Source organism: Styela clava, chromosome 1, assembly GCF_964204865.1.
Source record: "Styela clava chromosome 1, kaStyClav1.hap1.2, whole genome shotgun sequence".
NCBI lineage: Eukaryota > Metazoa > Chordata > Ascidiacea > Stolidobranchia > Styelidae > Styela > Styela clava.
Window position 1 is genome coordinate 8,447,960 of NC_135250.1, and position 12,838 is coordinate 8,460,797.

The window sequence follows — 12,838 nt, forward strand, 5'->3', positions numbered from 1 at the left end:
CCCATAAGTTGGACAAGTATTGTCCATATGCGCCCTGCCCTAATGCGATATATCTGACCTTAATGTTCCATCCCATTGCAACAGTTCAATGGATCGATGGAGTGCCATCTCTTAGGAGTCTTTTAGGATACATGCCACTTTCTATCGATAGACGCTGCAGAAATCGGTTACCTTTCCAATAGCCTAGCGCGAGTAAGTTTAACCCGTACTACTTGATTTTGACTTTTGTCCCCATATATTTGTGTATTGTTCGCTTGTCATTTTTTCAAGTGTAGATGCATATATTGAAACAATATAATTAACAGATGATTTAATTTGTACATAGAGAGTAAAGATCCCCACGAACACATTGTAATCTGGCAACCCTACAGCCGTAGACTACCTTGCGTCGTTGTGATAAACTTGTACTGGTAATCCACTTGGTTGTTGGAACCATTCGTTCAAAAATGAGTTTTCATTCCAAACACATGCATTCTGTTGCTAATCCCGAAAAGAAGGAATCGCCATTGAATACGCATCATCCTCAGGTAGGAGCATCGTTCGTTGAAGTCACTTATGGAGGTAAGATAGCTTAACCGACCAGCATAATTTGGGCATTCATTTCAACGTTGCATATCCCATTGTGTGATCAGCATCACCCTCACATATAAACAACTTGGAAAGTAAACTAATACTTCACGAATAATAAAACTACGAATGACCTTTTATACCTATATTAGCTTAGGATTCAATAGACCTAATTTTAATTTTTCGATTTCATATCCGAAAGTCATGATTGCGTAGGCTAATTGAGTTCACCTCTCACGGTGACAAAAAGGCAATATTGTGTTTTATATTTAGGCGATAAAAGAGCTATTGTGAACACAGATTGTGCGATTGTACATCTATTACTACATCTTAGGTAAGTATGAAATGTGTGGACTCCACCTAAATTGTAAGATAAACAGACTAGCCGAATGTGGCTATATTTGTGCACTCAATATTTAAAATTGAGCATTGTCGAGTGTTTTTGAGCGTTGATGTTTTGAATAACACCCTGGAAATAACTTTTTTACATATGCTCGGATATCAACTTTTAAAATATAGCATCGTTTAAAGTTGTATTAATGTAAAATTTAAATTTTGTGTATACTGTATAGTACGATACACAATAATTCAATTAAAAAAAATTCCTCAATTGGGAAACTCATTTCTCGGCCCTAATTGAACTCTCATCAATACTGGACACATCGAATTTGAATGGCAGTGAAATTGAACAATTTTTTTTGATAGTTCACTCAAAGTTTGGGGAATGTGAGGGGTCGCTGCCAATGTATGGGGATGTCCGCAAATGTATATTACTTTGCAAATATCCGTGATTGCCAAATGGTAATGTCTGTGCTTTCGTATTTTAATTGTGTTCGAAATTCTGCAAATGCTAATATTTGTGAGTGTGGTACTCACAAACGAATGTAAGTTGTTTATTTAACAATGTCTTAAGTAATTCAGCAATGTAAAAACTAGGAAAACATATTTTGGCCCACCCTATATATATGTCCTATTATCTTTCAGGGCTAAATGCATAGGAGATGGATTTGCAATATCTGACAACATATGCATTGAAGGTTCACTTCTTCCTAGTAAAAAACATCAAGCTAAGACACATAAATTAGTGCAAAAGGGCAATCAACATGACGAAGATGATGACGATGAAATAGGTGATAGTTGAAGCAATTTTTAACACCCAACATTTTCAAAAAACATGACGCAAAGATTTCTGCAATGCAACTGCACTGCGACTTAAAATATTATCTTATGATATGATCTTTCTATGCTTTATTCGCAAGAATGATCAAATCGTTTTTACTTTAGTTATACAATTTTTCATCATAACCAAGTAAGAACCAGCTGCTTTGTCCTTTGTGTTATCACCATACTTTTTGTTCTACCAAATCAATTCATGCACTTTACCTGAAGACTTTTCGCTCCTTTAATTAACTTCACTTTACTATAATATGCTACACTACGCACAAGAGTCGTCTTTCTCTACGGAAATTTTCATTTTTACCGAATGACCTCGTAAAATTAATGACTCAAAATTTCGTGAAAACCTTCCCAGTTATTCTAGTTACCACGTTAAGACTTATTGTCAATTTTATGAACTGACGTATAAGATATGTACGTATATTAATTACTTCGTAATATCGTAATGACTCCGTCATTTTAGGCCATATGTAAAGTGATATCTATACTATACATCTCATAATATGATAGACGAATAATATCTGTAGTGAAAACGGCTCGCAATTATTGTCCAATGTCATACAATTGAACCAAAAGTGCTAATTCTGACTGTTCATCTCAGTCTTGAATGTAACTCTCAATTTATACCAGAATATTTGGATCTTCTTGATGGAGCGGCCACGCCTTTGGAGCTAAGTAATCGCGATCCACTTAGTTTTGCTACACCATATTTGAAGCATAGATCCGAATATGTACTGTGTAGCGTTAAAAGTGAGTATTTGTGATTTTTATATACACCCCTTACTAGGACTAGGACATTAAATAATTGCTCTTTCATTTCAGAAACAAAAGAAGGATACATAAAAGATGCGAATCCGTTGCTTGTGAAGCCTTCTATGGATCTTAAAAGTATGTATAATCAATTATATGTATATGGTATATACTACCTCTTTCTAGCCACGTCACACATACGTGAAGAAGCGTGTGCTATCTTGTTTCTTGGCTGAGACATAAATGTTTTGTCCATTTCATTTTCCAACCCTTTTCTGAGTGAATTATTATACTTAGTTTATGATTGTGAGTTTATTTTGACTCCATATTCAGCTCAGAAGACGATAAAATAATTGATAAAAACAAAATAAATAAAACTGATTTTTAATTTAATTAAAACACGAACATACACACACACCCATACATACATACATACAATCGCGGAGACAAAATAAAATTAGAAGAGAGAAAAAAGCGAAACATGAGATATGTTACTTGGAAAAAAGAAAAATATACAAATAAAAAATTTTGCCTCACCTTATTAATAATTTTGTAAGAAAATTTTGTTTCTAAATTTGGTGGATAGCAATAGTTTGTTTGTACACCGCAACCAATGCGATCATTATCTCTAAACCACAACATTGTGCGGCCAAGCGGGCTTATCTTTTTTTCTATTTCTGTCATTGTTTTGTAATAGCAAGGCATCGACTTTTTGAGAACGATATTTGTTTTTACAGGGCGAATCCACACCGTGTTACGGACTATGGAAAGATTTAAATCACGGGGCGATAAACAAAGTTCACCTCCTACTAAAGTTGAGACGCGACGCAAGGGCCATAAAAAAGGGGGCAAACGGGACAAAGAATGATCTTTCAACACTCAAACAGTGACAAGTTTGCGTTTCATTTTCCTGGAATTTCACTGTTAGCGTTTTCGAAACATTTTGTAATTTTTTATTTAGTTTGTCTTTGTAATTATAACTTAAACACCATTTTTTTTAATATATTTCTTATAATATATTTAATATATTTCCATTTATGGTTTGTAGTCGTAATATTACCGAAAAGAATGGGCGCGTTGCGAGCAAGATTCGAACCTGTGACAAATTCGAGTTTATATTGGAATGATTGTTGATCGAAAGGCGTAACGGAAAAGATGGGTCGCAACTTGAGCAGGATTCGAACCTATGATAAATTCGAGTATTTATACTGGGGTGATTGTTGATCAAAAGGCGGAGCGCTGCGAGCAGGATTCGAACCTGCGCGGGAATATCCCATTGGATTTCGAGTCCAACGCCTTAACCACTCGGCCATCGCAGCGACAACGGCACGTGATGTCTGTTTAGCGTATTTATTGTTCGAGGCGACTGTTACATTCTCTCAAAGGCGTCATAAAATTTTACGGAAGTTATTTTTTGTTCTGAATTTTTTCCCAATCATTCTAATTTATGACACCTAAACATTAAAATACGTGCTTCCGTTGAAATTCACTTATTCAGAATAAAAGACGCAAATATAATGCTGTTTGTTCTCAACTTCGTAAATATAGTTCACGTGACATGCTGGAATATTAGTAAACGTTATTCGTGTATTTCTGTCGCGTGAGGGTGGAGATTATGCATATTTTTTCAGTTTCGGGCCATATAATCACTATCACTTTTAATTCAGAGTCTTGTTTTGACTAACTTTGACTTTTACACATTTATATATATATGTTTGTATTATGGTGCAACTGAAGAGAAGAGGGGTGGCAAATAACTCCGATTTAGCCAGGACAGTACCGATTTTGACGACAAGTTGTCCCGCCGTCCAAACACAACTGAAAATTCAGAACAAGGATTCATATATTCGGAATATCTATATCTGACAATGTGTGAATACGAGTGTATTCCATGCTTGAAAAATTTTGAATATTTCTTCCAGTTCCGTTTCGTGAAATATAAATCATCTGTACGTCTTCTACAATTTGAATATTAATTATTAAAAAGCCGAAAAATTTTCTTGTCCTGCGATATAAAAGTACCCGGCAATATTTTACGTGACGAAACAATGTTTTTTTCCTATTCGATCGCGTTAAATAATTATGCATATAGTATTCTAAAGACCGCCTCTAGTAAAAAGTAAAGATATGAAAAACAAAACGCCAAATGAGATTCAATACAAAAATGAACAAACATGGCGTTTAGACTTGAAGAAAAAATGATGATTCTTTTCTTAATTCAAATTAAAAAATATAGTAGTGGAAAATAATGACACCAAATCGGGGGAAATATGAGAGGGCATGACTGAGAAATTATATTATTATATTACCAACAGGAGAGCTATGCTCAAATATATGGACACTTAGAATAAATTGAAATATATTATTATCACTTCACTAAAAACCATAGGGTACCCTACGACTACGGTACGGTATCTTGCACGAATCTGAACAGTGAAACATCTACATGGCTATGGTAACTGACTTACTAATACTTGGGTACAATTAACGGTACAGGGACTGTCATAGCTCTTCCATGTCATGTGACAATGATCTATTCCTCTCCAACCAATTTCAACGTGAATTGAAATGCCAAGTATTCCGAGTCACTTCTCCATTACGATATGCGGTACGGTAACTTACCAGTGACTGATTTTCGTTCGCGGAACGGTTCCTCCTTGTAATATAGGAACTCGATACATTTCCTCTTATCAAATAAAAAAAATAAGGTAGGCTACAAAATTTATGTTGTTTACCGGTACCTTACCGGTTGCTGTACTGTGGGCCTGCTATTCGATCGTGGAACGGTTCTTCTCTGGCATAAAAAAAACTCAATTCAATTTGCTATTAACAAAATTAACAAATATGGTAGGCTAGATTCGCTAGAAAACCTACATTTGACATTACTGCAATAGTAAGATCGCGAAAGGAGTAAGTCAATTTCATTGTGGTACGGTAACTGAGCAGTACCGTACCTGCAGGCTTGATCACACAACCGCTTGCAATAAGTTTCAAAACAGTGTTCCCATGAGTAAATTTTAAAACAGCGAAATTTTGAATGAAATATCAGATCTCATAGGATTTATAGAAAATTTGGAAATAAATGAAAGTAATAGCCTTCTGGAAAAAAATCAAACTTCACCACTGAAAATTTCAAAGCAATTGGTCCAGTATTCGAAGGGAAAAGTGATTTTATAATGATGGGGACAAAGAATAACAACAACATAATATTGAAACGATCGTTATGTCCACTAAAGTGTCCAACAACATAATATTGAAATGATCGTTATGTCCACTAAAGTGTCCAAAAAACAATGGACGTTTCCCCGACCTTTGACTCCAGGAAAACTCTTCCTATACTTTGCCATCATTTTGATTCAAAATACCCAACACTTATGGATATGTCACACGCCATATGGAAGTAGCCTACTGATCGATCGACTTATTTTTGATTAATGCAATTGAATAAAAACTCTTAGGTAGACGAAATAATCACTGAATTTTTTGATTTATATCTAAATTCAAAACTCAAACTGACAAATAGCACGCAGAACCGAAACGAGGTGATGCTTACAACCATGCCTGAAAATCTGTCCGAGCGACAAAAGTGTCTGAGCGGCTACTATAATTTCTATTGTTACTTTATTGTTGTATCTTGATGATTAGCCAATGTTAACATACAGAAGTATACAAGTCGATGCTCGGGGAAACATTCCTAAAAAATTTACCCCGAATTAAAGATTCAGCAAAAATTCGGGGGAAATTTTATATGATAGGAATTTGACAAAACCATTAATTGTGTTTTATTATGTGACGATTTTTCATTTACAAACTTCGTAAAGAAAGACCTCAATTTTCATGCTTCAAAATGGTATTGCTGCCAAAAAGTGTAACTTGACTCTGCATGTAAAAAAGTGGAAAATTATCTCCAACTCATTTTTAAGTGAAATTGTATTTCGTGTATTATGTATATGGCAAGGGTCTTTTTTATCAATAAAAAAAAACGTTGGGTGAAACATGGGGTACCATAAGAACCAGAAGAATTTTAAAAGTGAAAAACAACGACTAGTGAAAAATGATGGTAATAGACCCCTGAAGTACTGAAAGTTAAAATCGACTGGTTTATTAGTTGGGGGGGATTTAGTACATTTGCGAGATTATAAAACAAAATACACATACATAAAGTACATACATACAAAATGGGGGTTCAAAGTTTTCGGGCCGCTCCCGAAGTATGTGAACAACCTGAACCGTAACCTGGTACACATACTATGTTCAGGGTTCAGGTTGTGCGCCATCTTGGTGCATATACTTCTGGAGGTCTGTTTTCGGTACATGACTCGGTGATAACGATACGACAGTTAATGTCTTCAGAGCGATAACTTTTACTACCCACACTTAATACATAAATAAATAGAAGTTGAACGATTTTTCAAAATGACATAATTTAGCGAAAAGACTGACTTTGTGTCCAATAACTTGCGGCTCTAATTCGGGGATAATGAATAAGAGAATTTGAATCAATAGTTTAAGCCAGGTTTATATCAAATATAACAAAACAATCCATAGTTCCACTCCTTATTCATTAAGTCACTTTATCAACTCTTCTCTGTCGAAAACAACGACGAACATACCGAAAATTTATATGAAAATTGTTTCGAGCTTCTTGATGACCCGGTTTGTGGTGTCGCTAAAGAGCTGAGCCACAATACGGTAGCCAAAGTGTCTATAATCACTTTGATGGTAGCTTGCCACTGCAGGCGGCAGCGAGGAAGTATTTCTCAAAGTGTCTATTCACTTTGATATTTCTTATGTACCGGTAATCTCATTGAAAACAAGAGATATTTGGTAATAGCTCAAACGGGAAGTGATTAAGATAATTGGTGATTAACATTCAGACGGACGAAGACTGCTTAAAACTGTACCGGTATGATACCGATAACTTACCGGTACCGGTACCGGTACGCAGAAACCTGGCAACACCGGTCTGCCAAATCAGAAATATAGAATGTTTTAATAATCCTTTATTTTAAGAAATCATTTTTGTCAGTTTGTGTCGCAGATATAGCTGTATTGAGCTTAAAGTAACAATATATTTCTGTATTTGAAATATTTTCGCAGTGTATCTGTAGTTCCTGTCATACATCAACAGGCTTATCCTCCATCTGTTCATCATGACAATATAAGAATTTGAGTTTTGTGGTTTACCACCCTGAAACACTTTAATACTGCCGTCAAATCATTGTGGTAAAAGTCACTACCAAGACTGCCTGAAACTGAATCGAGTATTGGGACAACTATATTGGATATAGGCTATATTTGTCAACTGTTTTGAATAATATTATCTCTGATTTCGAAGAATGATAATGAGGAAGCTTCATAATTTTTGGATATATTTTGCTGCTTTTTCAACCAACTTTATTTTATTAACAAATGGAGAACCACAGGCCATAGGTATTACTTTCTTTTATTTCATCATATACACTGCAAGATTACAAGGAGTGCGAAGGAGTTTAATTAGTTATACCCATCGATGTTCAAAATGCAGAAATGAATCAAGTGAATAAATCAAGACTTTTGGGCCATAGTGTAAACGTTGTAACTGCTTGAATAACGCCAAACAACAATGTGAAAATACAACCCGAATTTTCATTAAAAAAAAAAATAAAAGTCCGTCTTAGGCGAACGCAATTCCCTAAACAGCATGGGACATACCTGCTTAGTTAAAATCTGAGTGGGTTTGATTTAAACTCGACGTGTGTACCAAGAATTTCTTTCTGCGTCATACAGACTTTCCATTAATTTACATTAAAATTTCACATCACATTTTTGTTCTGCAATTATCAATTATTCTAAATTTCATCCATGGTCATGCCTGATTTTAAAATTATTTAGGTTCATGCAATTTTGAAGAAACCAGCGTTAAAACGGGAAACAATTTATGTGGATATACCCACGGAGCAATTGAAAATGATGATTTTTTTAATTGGGAACTTGAAAGTGATGGTGGCGGACATTACATGGATGTTAAAACAGAAGAACATTTCGTAGGGCAGAGAGCAAGATTGTACAGCATGGAAATTGATCATGAGGTAAACTAGGTCTAACTTTATAGATTACCTGCATTTAGAATATGCTGATGTAGTGGAACTGTGATATACGTCAAATAAATACTTAATAAAATATCTTACTATTATAACTTAGTTGAAAAAATGTGCGATTCACAGAAAAACATATATAGTCACTTTCTTATTTACCTAATATTTTCATTCTCTGTATTCATGTACAAAATTTTTTTTTTAAATATGTTTGATTTCATTTTTTCAAATTTTTGTGATTATCAGTCATGTCGAGTTGTCTAGATTTGATAAATGTTGATGAATTTTGGTAAGAAACCATTATTTATATACCCCTGTATCTGTGATGTCATGTGTTGGCTATGAGCTTCTTTAGAGGGGCGAAATTTCAGCTATACTCTGTATATTTCTACAAAGTTCAAATATAAATTACCAATATGTAGAAATTGTTTTTCTCTGTGTTGTGATTGGAAATATTCTCAAAATTGTATAACGTCGATCCCAGTTAGAAAATACTCCAATAAAATTATATCCATCTGAGTATTGAGCGAAGTGAGTGAAGCCTTGTACGTACTTCATGATAGTTTTGGGTATTGACGACTGAACTTGGTATGAATGTGTTGTAAGTTTTTCCACCAAATTGAGAGTTAATAGAGATATATTTTTTTCACTTCTCCTTTGCTACATATAAAAAAATTATTTGTAAATTTTTGATTATGGTTGTCCAAACAAAGTGAATATTCAAATACATTTGAAATTGGTCATAGTAAATATAGGTAATTTAGATTTTAATGACAATTCAGAAAATTTTATCTGAATATTGTCATCTTGAGCATTTGATGTATGACAGAAAATAAGATTTTACTTCTTACACTGTGAAAATGAGGACAATATTAATCAAAACAATGTTCATTTCAAACATTCTTCATTACCAAATTTCATTTCTGTGAATTTACAATGATTTCAATTCTTTGATAAACATAATATAGAATTCATATTGCGGATTCCAAAATGTATTTTAGGATGTATTTGGACGGTAAATTATTTGATTCTTAGTAGAACACTTCATGAAATAGGTAACCAAGGGTATAGTATGGTTCTTTCCATTTATGTCATTTTGAGTGGGCGATAGGAAATGTGTCTATTTGGCTGTTGAGCTAATGTTTGTCTATTGTAAATATCAAGCATTAAACTAGGACATCCTTTTGAGTTCAACACTTATACCAGGATACTGTATCTTTTGTAAGTTACTAATAAAAATGCGTTACACACTTGAAATTTGTTACCCATTCATGGTCCATAGATAAGATAACACCAAAGTAGCTTTCAAATTAAAGTATGATTTATTTACTTAGCCAGGTTTGGTAACTTATATTTGTTTATACAAAGAATTTTAGATATGAATGCCATGTTTATAACACTTGACATGGTTATATTGGGAGATTTGTTTGTATTAAGTACAGTAAGTATATTTTAATGTGACTATTGATTGATACATGCCAGACATGGAAAATATTTGAACTTTTCTGGGTTTCCCGCAAACTCGTTTTATAAGTGACATGGATATTGAAAGTTTAAATTGTACAAATGGTAAAGTGTTTGTCTGAATCAGAGATAGAACATTCGAATTGAATAAAAAATAATTATATTCGATATTTCACATTCATTCAAAAATTATCAGTGTCAACAGTTGAATAATCTATAAAGATCTATTTTAGGCAGACTTGTGGTATATTTCATCATTTCATATTTCATAATTGTGGTTGCTCTGTAGAGAAAGTGATTTTGAATGTCTAAATTCTTAAAAACAACTTTTATGACATTATCAATTTTGAATTTTAATCTCTGGACATAAGAAGTTAGTTGTTCAATTTCAAGTCTGATTGGTTGGTATTTAAAGTTGTGAACTCTTCAAAAAATAAATATCATCATCTTGCATTTAGTGTCGCGTTCAAATTGAATATTCTTTTTGCTGGTATTTTAGATGATGTTTTTAGTTCTATAGTATTTTTGATTCAAGCTTTCATTTCATCTCTCCTAATAAATGTTGTTGTTTGAGTTTTATTATAGGAGTTCCTTTAGTTTATTACTTGTAATTGATGTTACTTGTATTGTTGTCTTGATAAATAATGATCATAAAATGACTAATTTATTCTCAGCTTATACAAAAAGTAATTTATTTGTCTGGGAATTGAGGGCATTCTTTATTAAAAATAGCAGTTCACATAATTTAATAGTATAGTCTCAGAAGCAAATCAACTAATATTCAACACATGTTAACATTAAAATTTAATTTTTTCTGCTGGAGTCGTAGTCAATTTTTTTACAGCCTTGAGTCAGATTCTAAATTTTTTTTAACCCATAGTCATATTTTTTCAACATCTGACCCAGAAGTATGAATTGATTGTAAATTTTCTACGACTTCACATTCGTGATCAGCAGTAGTCATCGTTTTTTGATACGAAGCTTCATAATATGCTACAAATAAGGAAGCTGATTACATTGTTATGTCATTAGAAATGTTTTAAAATGGCTTAATTTGCAAAAAAATCATTTTGAACAAATAAACCAAAAAGAATAATTTAGTATCTGTAAAAATAGAGAGTCAGTTGAAAATGTTCAGATTTAATAAACAATTTCCTAACCCAGAGTCATATCCATGTTTTTTTTACTACAAGTCAGGAGTTGAATTGATTGTGAATTTGCTACAACTCCACATCCATAATCAGTAGTAGTCATCAATCATCATTGTTTGATATGGAGCTTCATACTATGCTACAACTAATGAAAGCGGATGACTTTGCTATGCCATTCTTTTTTGTGAAAGTTTTCATTTATCTTTCCAGGGTACTCACTGCTACACGTTTCAATATCATATGGAAGGTTGGAATACAGGAAACATGACAGCAGATGATGATTACAACTCACTTAACGTTTATGTAACAGACACTGATACTCATGATCTACTCTTATCTCCACCTGTTTGGCAATCTACTCCAAATGAGTATGGCAGTGGCTGGACCACTGTTCAGCTTGCTTTGAGTCCAAAAGTCTACAGAGTAGTTTTTGAGGCGGATATTCAAGACATATCGCCGGGAATTATTGCATTGGATAATATCGTTGTGAACACTGAAGCTTGTGGTGAGTGGAACATTATGATTGTATTATGTATGATTACCACTTGATAAATTCATATTAAGGATATATTGAGCATAAAACGATGTAATTTGTTGACATTTATACAAAAAACTTTTATCTGGGTAAGAAAGGGTAAAGAAAACAGTTTATACGCGGCAAATTTATCTTTTCACTAACACTGGTTGTGCTGTATATATTGGAAGAAATTAGGAATTATGCAGACAGTTCTTATTTAGAAACTTTTTCTAGTTTTCTAGAAATATATGGTAACATCTGTGATGTTCAAATTGCATTGAATATACAAATTATATTCTTGAAGAAATGTTTTAAAATGGCCTAAATTTGAAAAAAATCATTTTGAGCAATCCAAGTTTATTAACAGTAAAATTACTAACCCTCATTCAGTATCTGTGAAAATAGAGAGTCAATCAAAAATTCTTTATTTTACATTTCCTAATTCCAACTAATTGAATTTATGTGGGCTTATTTGTGTTCTATGTTTAACATGACCCAATCTATAGTATTCCATATTGATATTCTGTTCTTCATTAGAATAGCTGAATATTGGGCATATGCCATCTGTTGGTATTAGTATGGGAAAAATTTCCTATTTTCCTATTTTCTCCTATTGACGGATTTTTTGACACCAACAAATATTAATCACTATGTTAAGTTGTGCCACAGGGCATTTTAATAAAGATATCAATGAATATTGATGACATTGTAAATTTTAAATTAGTTTTTTCTGTAAACAAGTTTACATAGGTCTGTCGTTTTTGTAATTTTATTAACACTTGACCTTGCTCATGTCTGCTATTCATTGATGACATAAGTTTGGCCATATTGGATTAAATAAAATTAATTTTTTTTATTTTTGTAAAATTTTTAAATGACCACTTCATATTATACATATTCTTGCAGTTTGAGCTGTCACATTTTCAACTGATCTGACTTTATGCACTCGCTCACTCAGAAGTAAAGAAGGCTGATCTCTGAGTGAATTTACAAGTGATCACTAAAGTGCTAAGACCTACTGCGACTATGCACCAGTTTTTTTTACTCATTTTTCCTTTTTTTCAAAATTCGGGAAAATGGGGCACACTTTCTAAAATGAGAACCGATTTCAATTTATGAAATACTCTTTTCAAGCA

At 33.1% G+C, this 12,838-nt stretch overlaps 2 protein-coding genes and 1 non-coding gene across 4 annotated transcripts in view; 2 read left to right on the forward strand and 1 right to left on the reverse strand.

Moving 5' to 3' along the window:
• Positions 1-324: 324 nt before the first annotated feature.
• LOC120339239 (uncharacterized) lies at positions 325-3,521 on the forward strand. Of its 2 annotated transcripts, XM_039407332.2 has the most exons (6): positions 333-561; positions 841-901; positions 1,552-1,697; positions 2,374-2,493; positions 2,566-2,631; positions 3,231-3,515. In XM_039407332.2, exons 1-6 carry the CDS (start codon positions 447-449, stop codon positions 3,359-3,361), a joined length of 639 nt encoding a protein of 212 aa, XP_039263266.2. In that variant the 5' UTR covers positions 333-446; the 3' UTR covers positions 3,362-3,515. The 2 variants fall into 2 exon arrangements, with proteins under 2 accessions (XP_077973006.1, XP_039263266.2); XM_078116880.1 differs by lacking the exon at positions 2,374-2,493 and having other exon boundaries at positions 325-561; positions 3,231-3,521.
• A 209-nt stretch (positions 3,522-3,730) lies between these two features.
• On the reverse strand, positions 3,731-3,812 carry Trnas-cga (transfer RNA serine (anticodon CGA)). The gene has a single exon. It is a non-coding gene; the product is annotated as a tRNA-Ser (tRNA).
• Positions 3,813-7,515: 3,703 nt separating this feature from the next.
• LOC120341164 (receptor-type tyrosine-protein phosphatase kappa-like) overlaps positions 7,516-12,838 on the forward strand; it is a 36,525-nt gene continuing 31,202 nt past the window's right edge. The window contains 3 exon segments of the mRNA XM_078119160.1: positions 7,516-7,926; positions 8,368-8,564; positions 11,396-11,690. Of these exon segments, the coding sequence (XP_077975286.1) occupies positions 7,833-7,926; positions 8,368-8,564; positions 11,396-11,690 (586 nt within the window). The 5' untranslated portion in view covers positions 7,516-7,832.

Excerpts from the sequence above, each read along its gene's own strand:
- LOC120339239 (XM_039407332.2), top strand. The coding sequence starts at position 447 with ATGAGTTTTCATTCCAAACACATGCATTCTGTTGCTAATCCCGAAAAG. Across the intron at positions 902-1,551 it reads CATCTATTACTACATCTTAG|GGCTAAATGCATAGGAGATG; the intron begins GTAAGTATGAAA and ends ATTATCTTTCAG. Across the intron at positions 2,632-3,230 it reads GCCTTCTATGGATCTTAAAA|GGCGAATCCACACCGTGTTA; the intron begins GTATGTATAATC and ends TTGTTTTTACAG.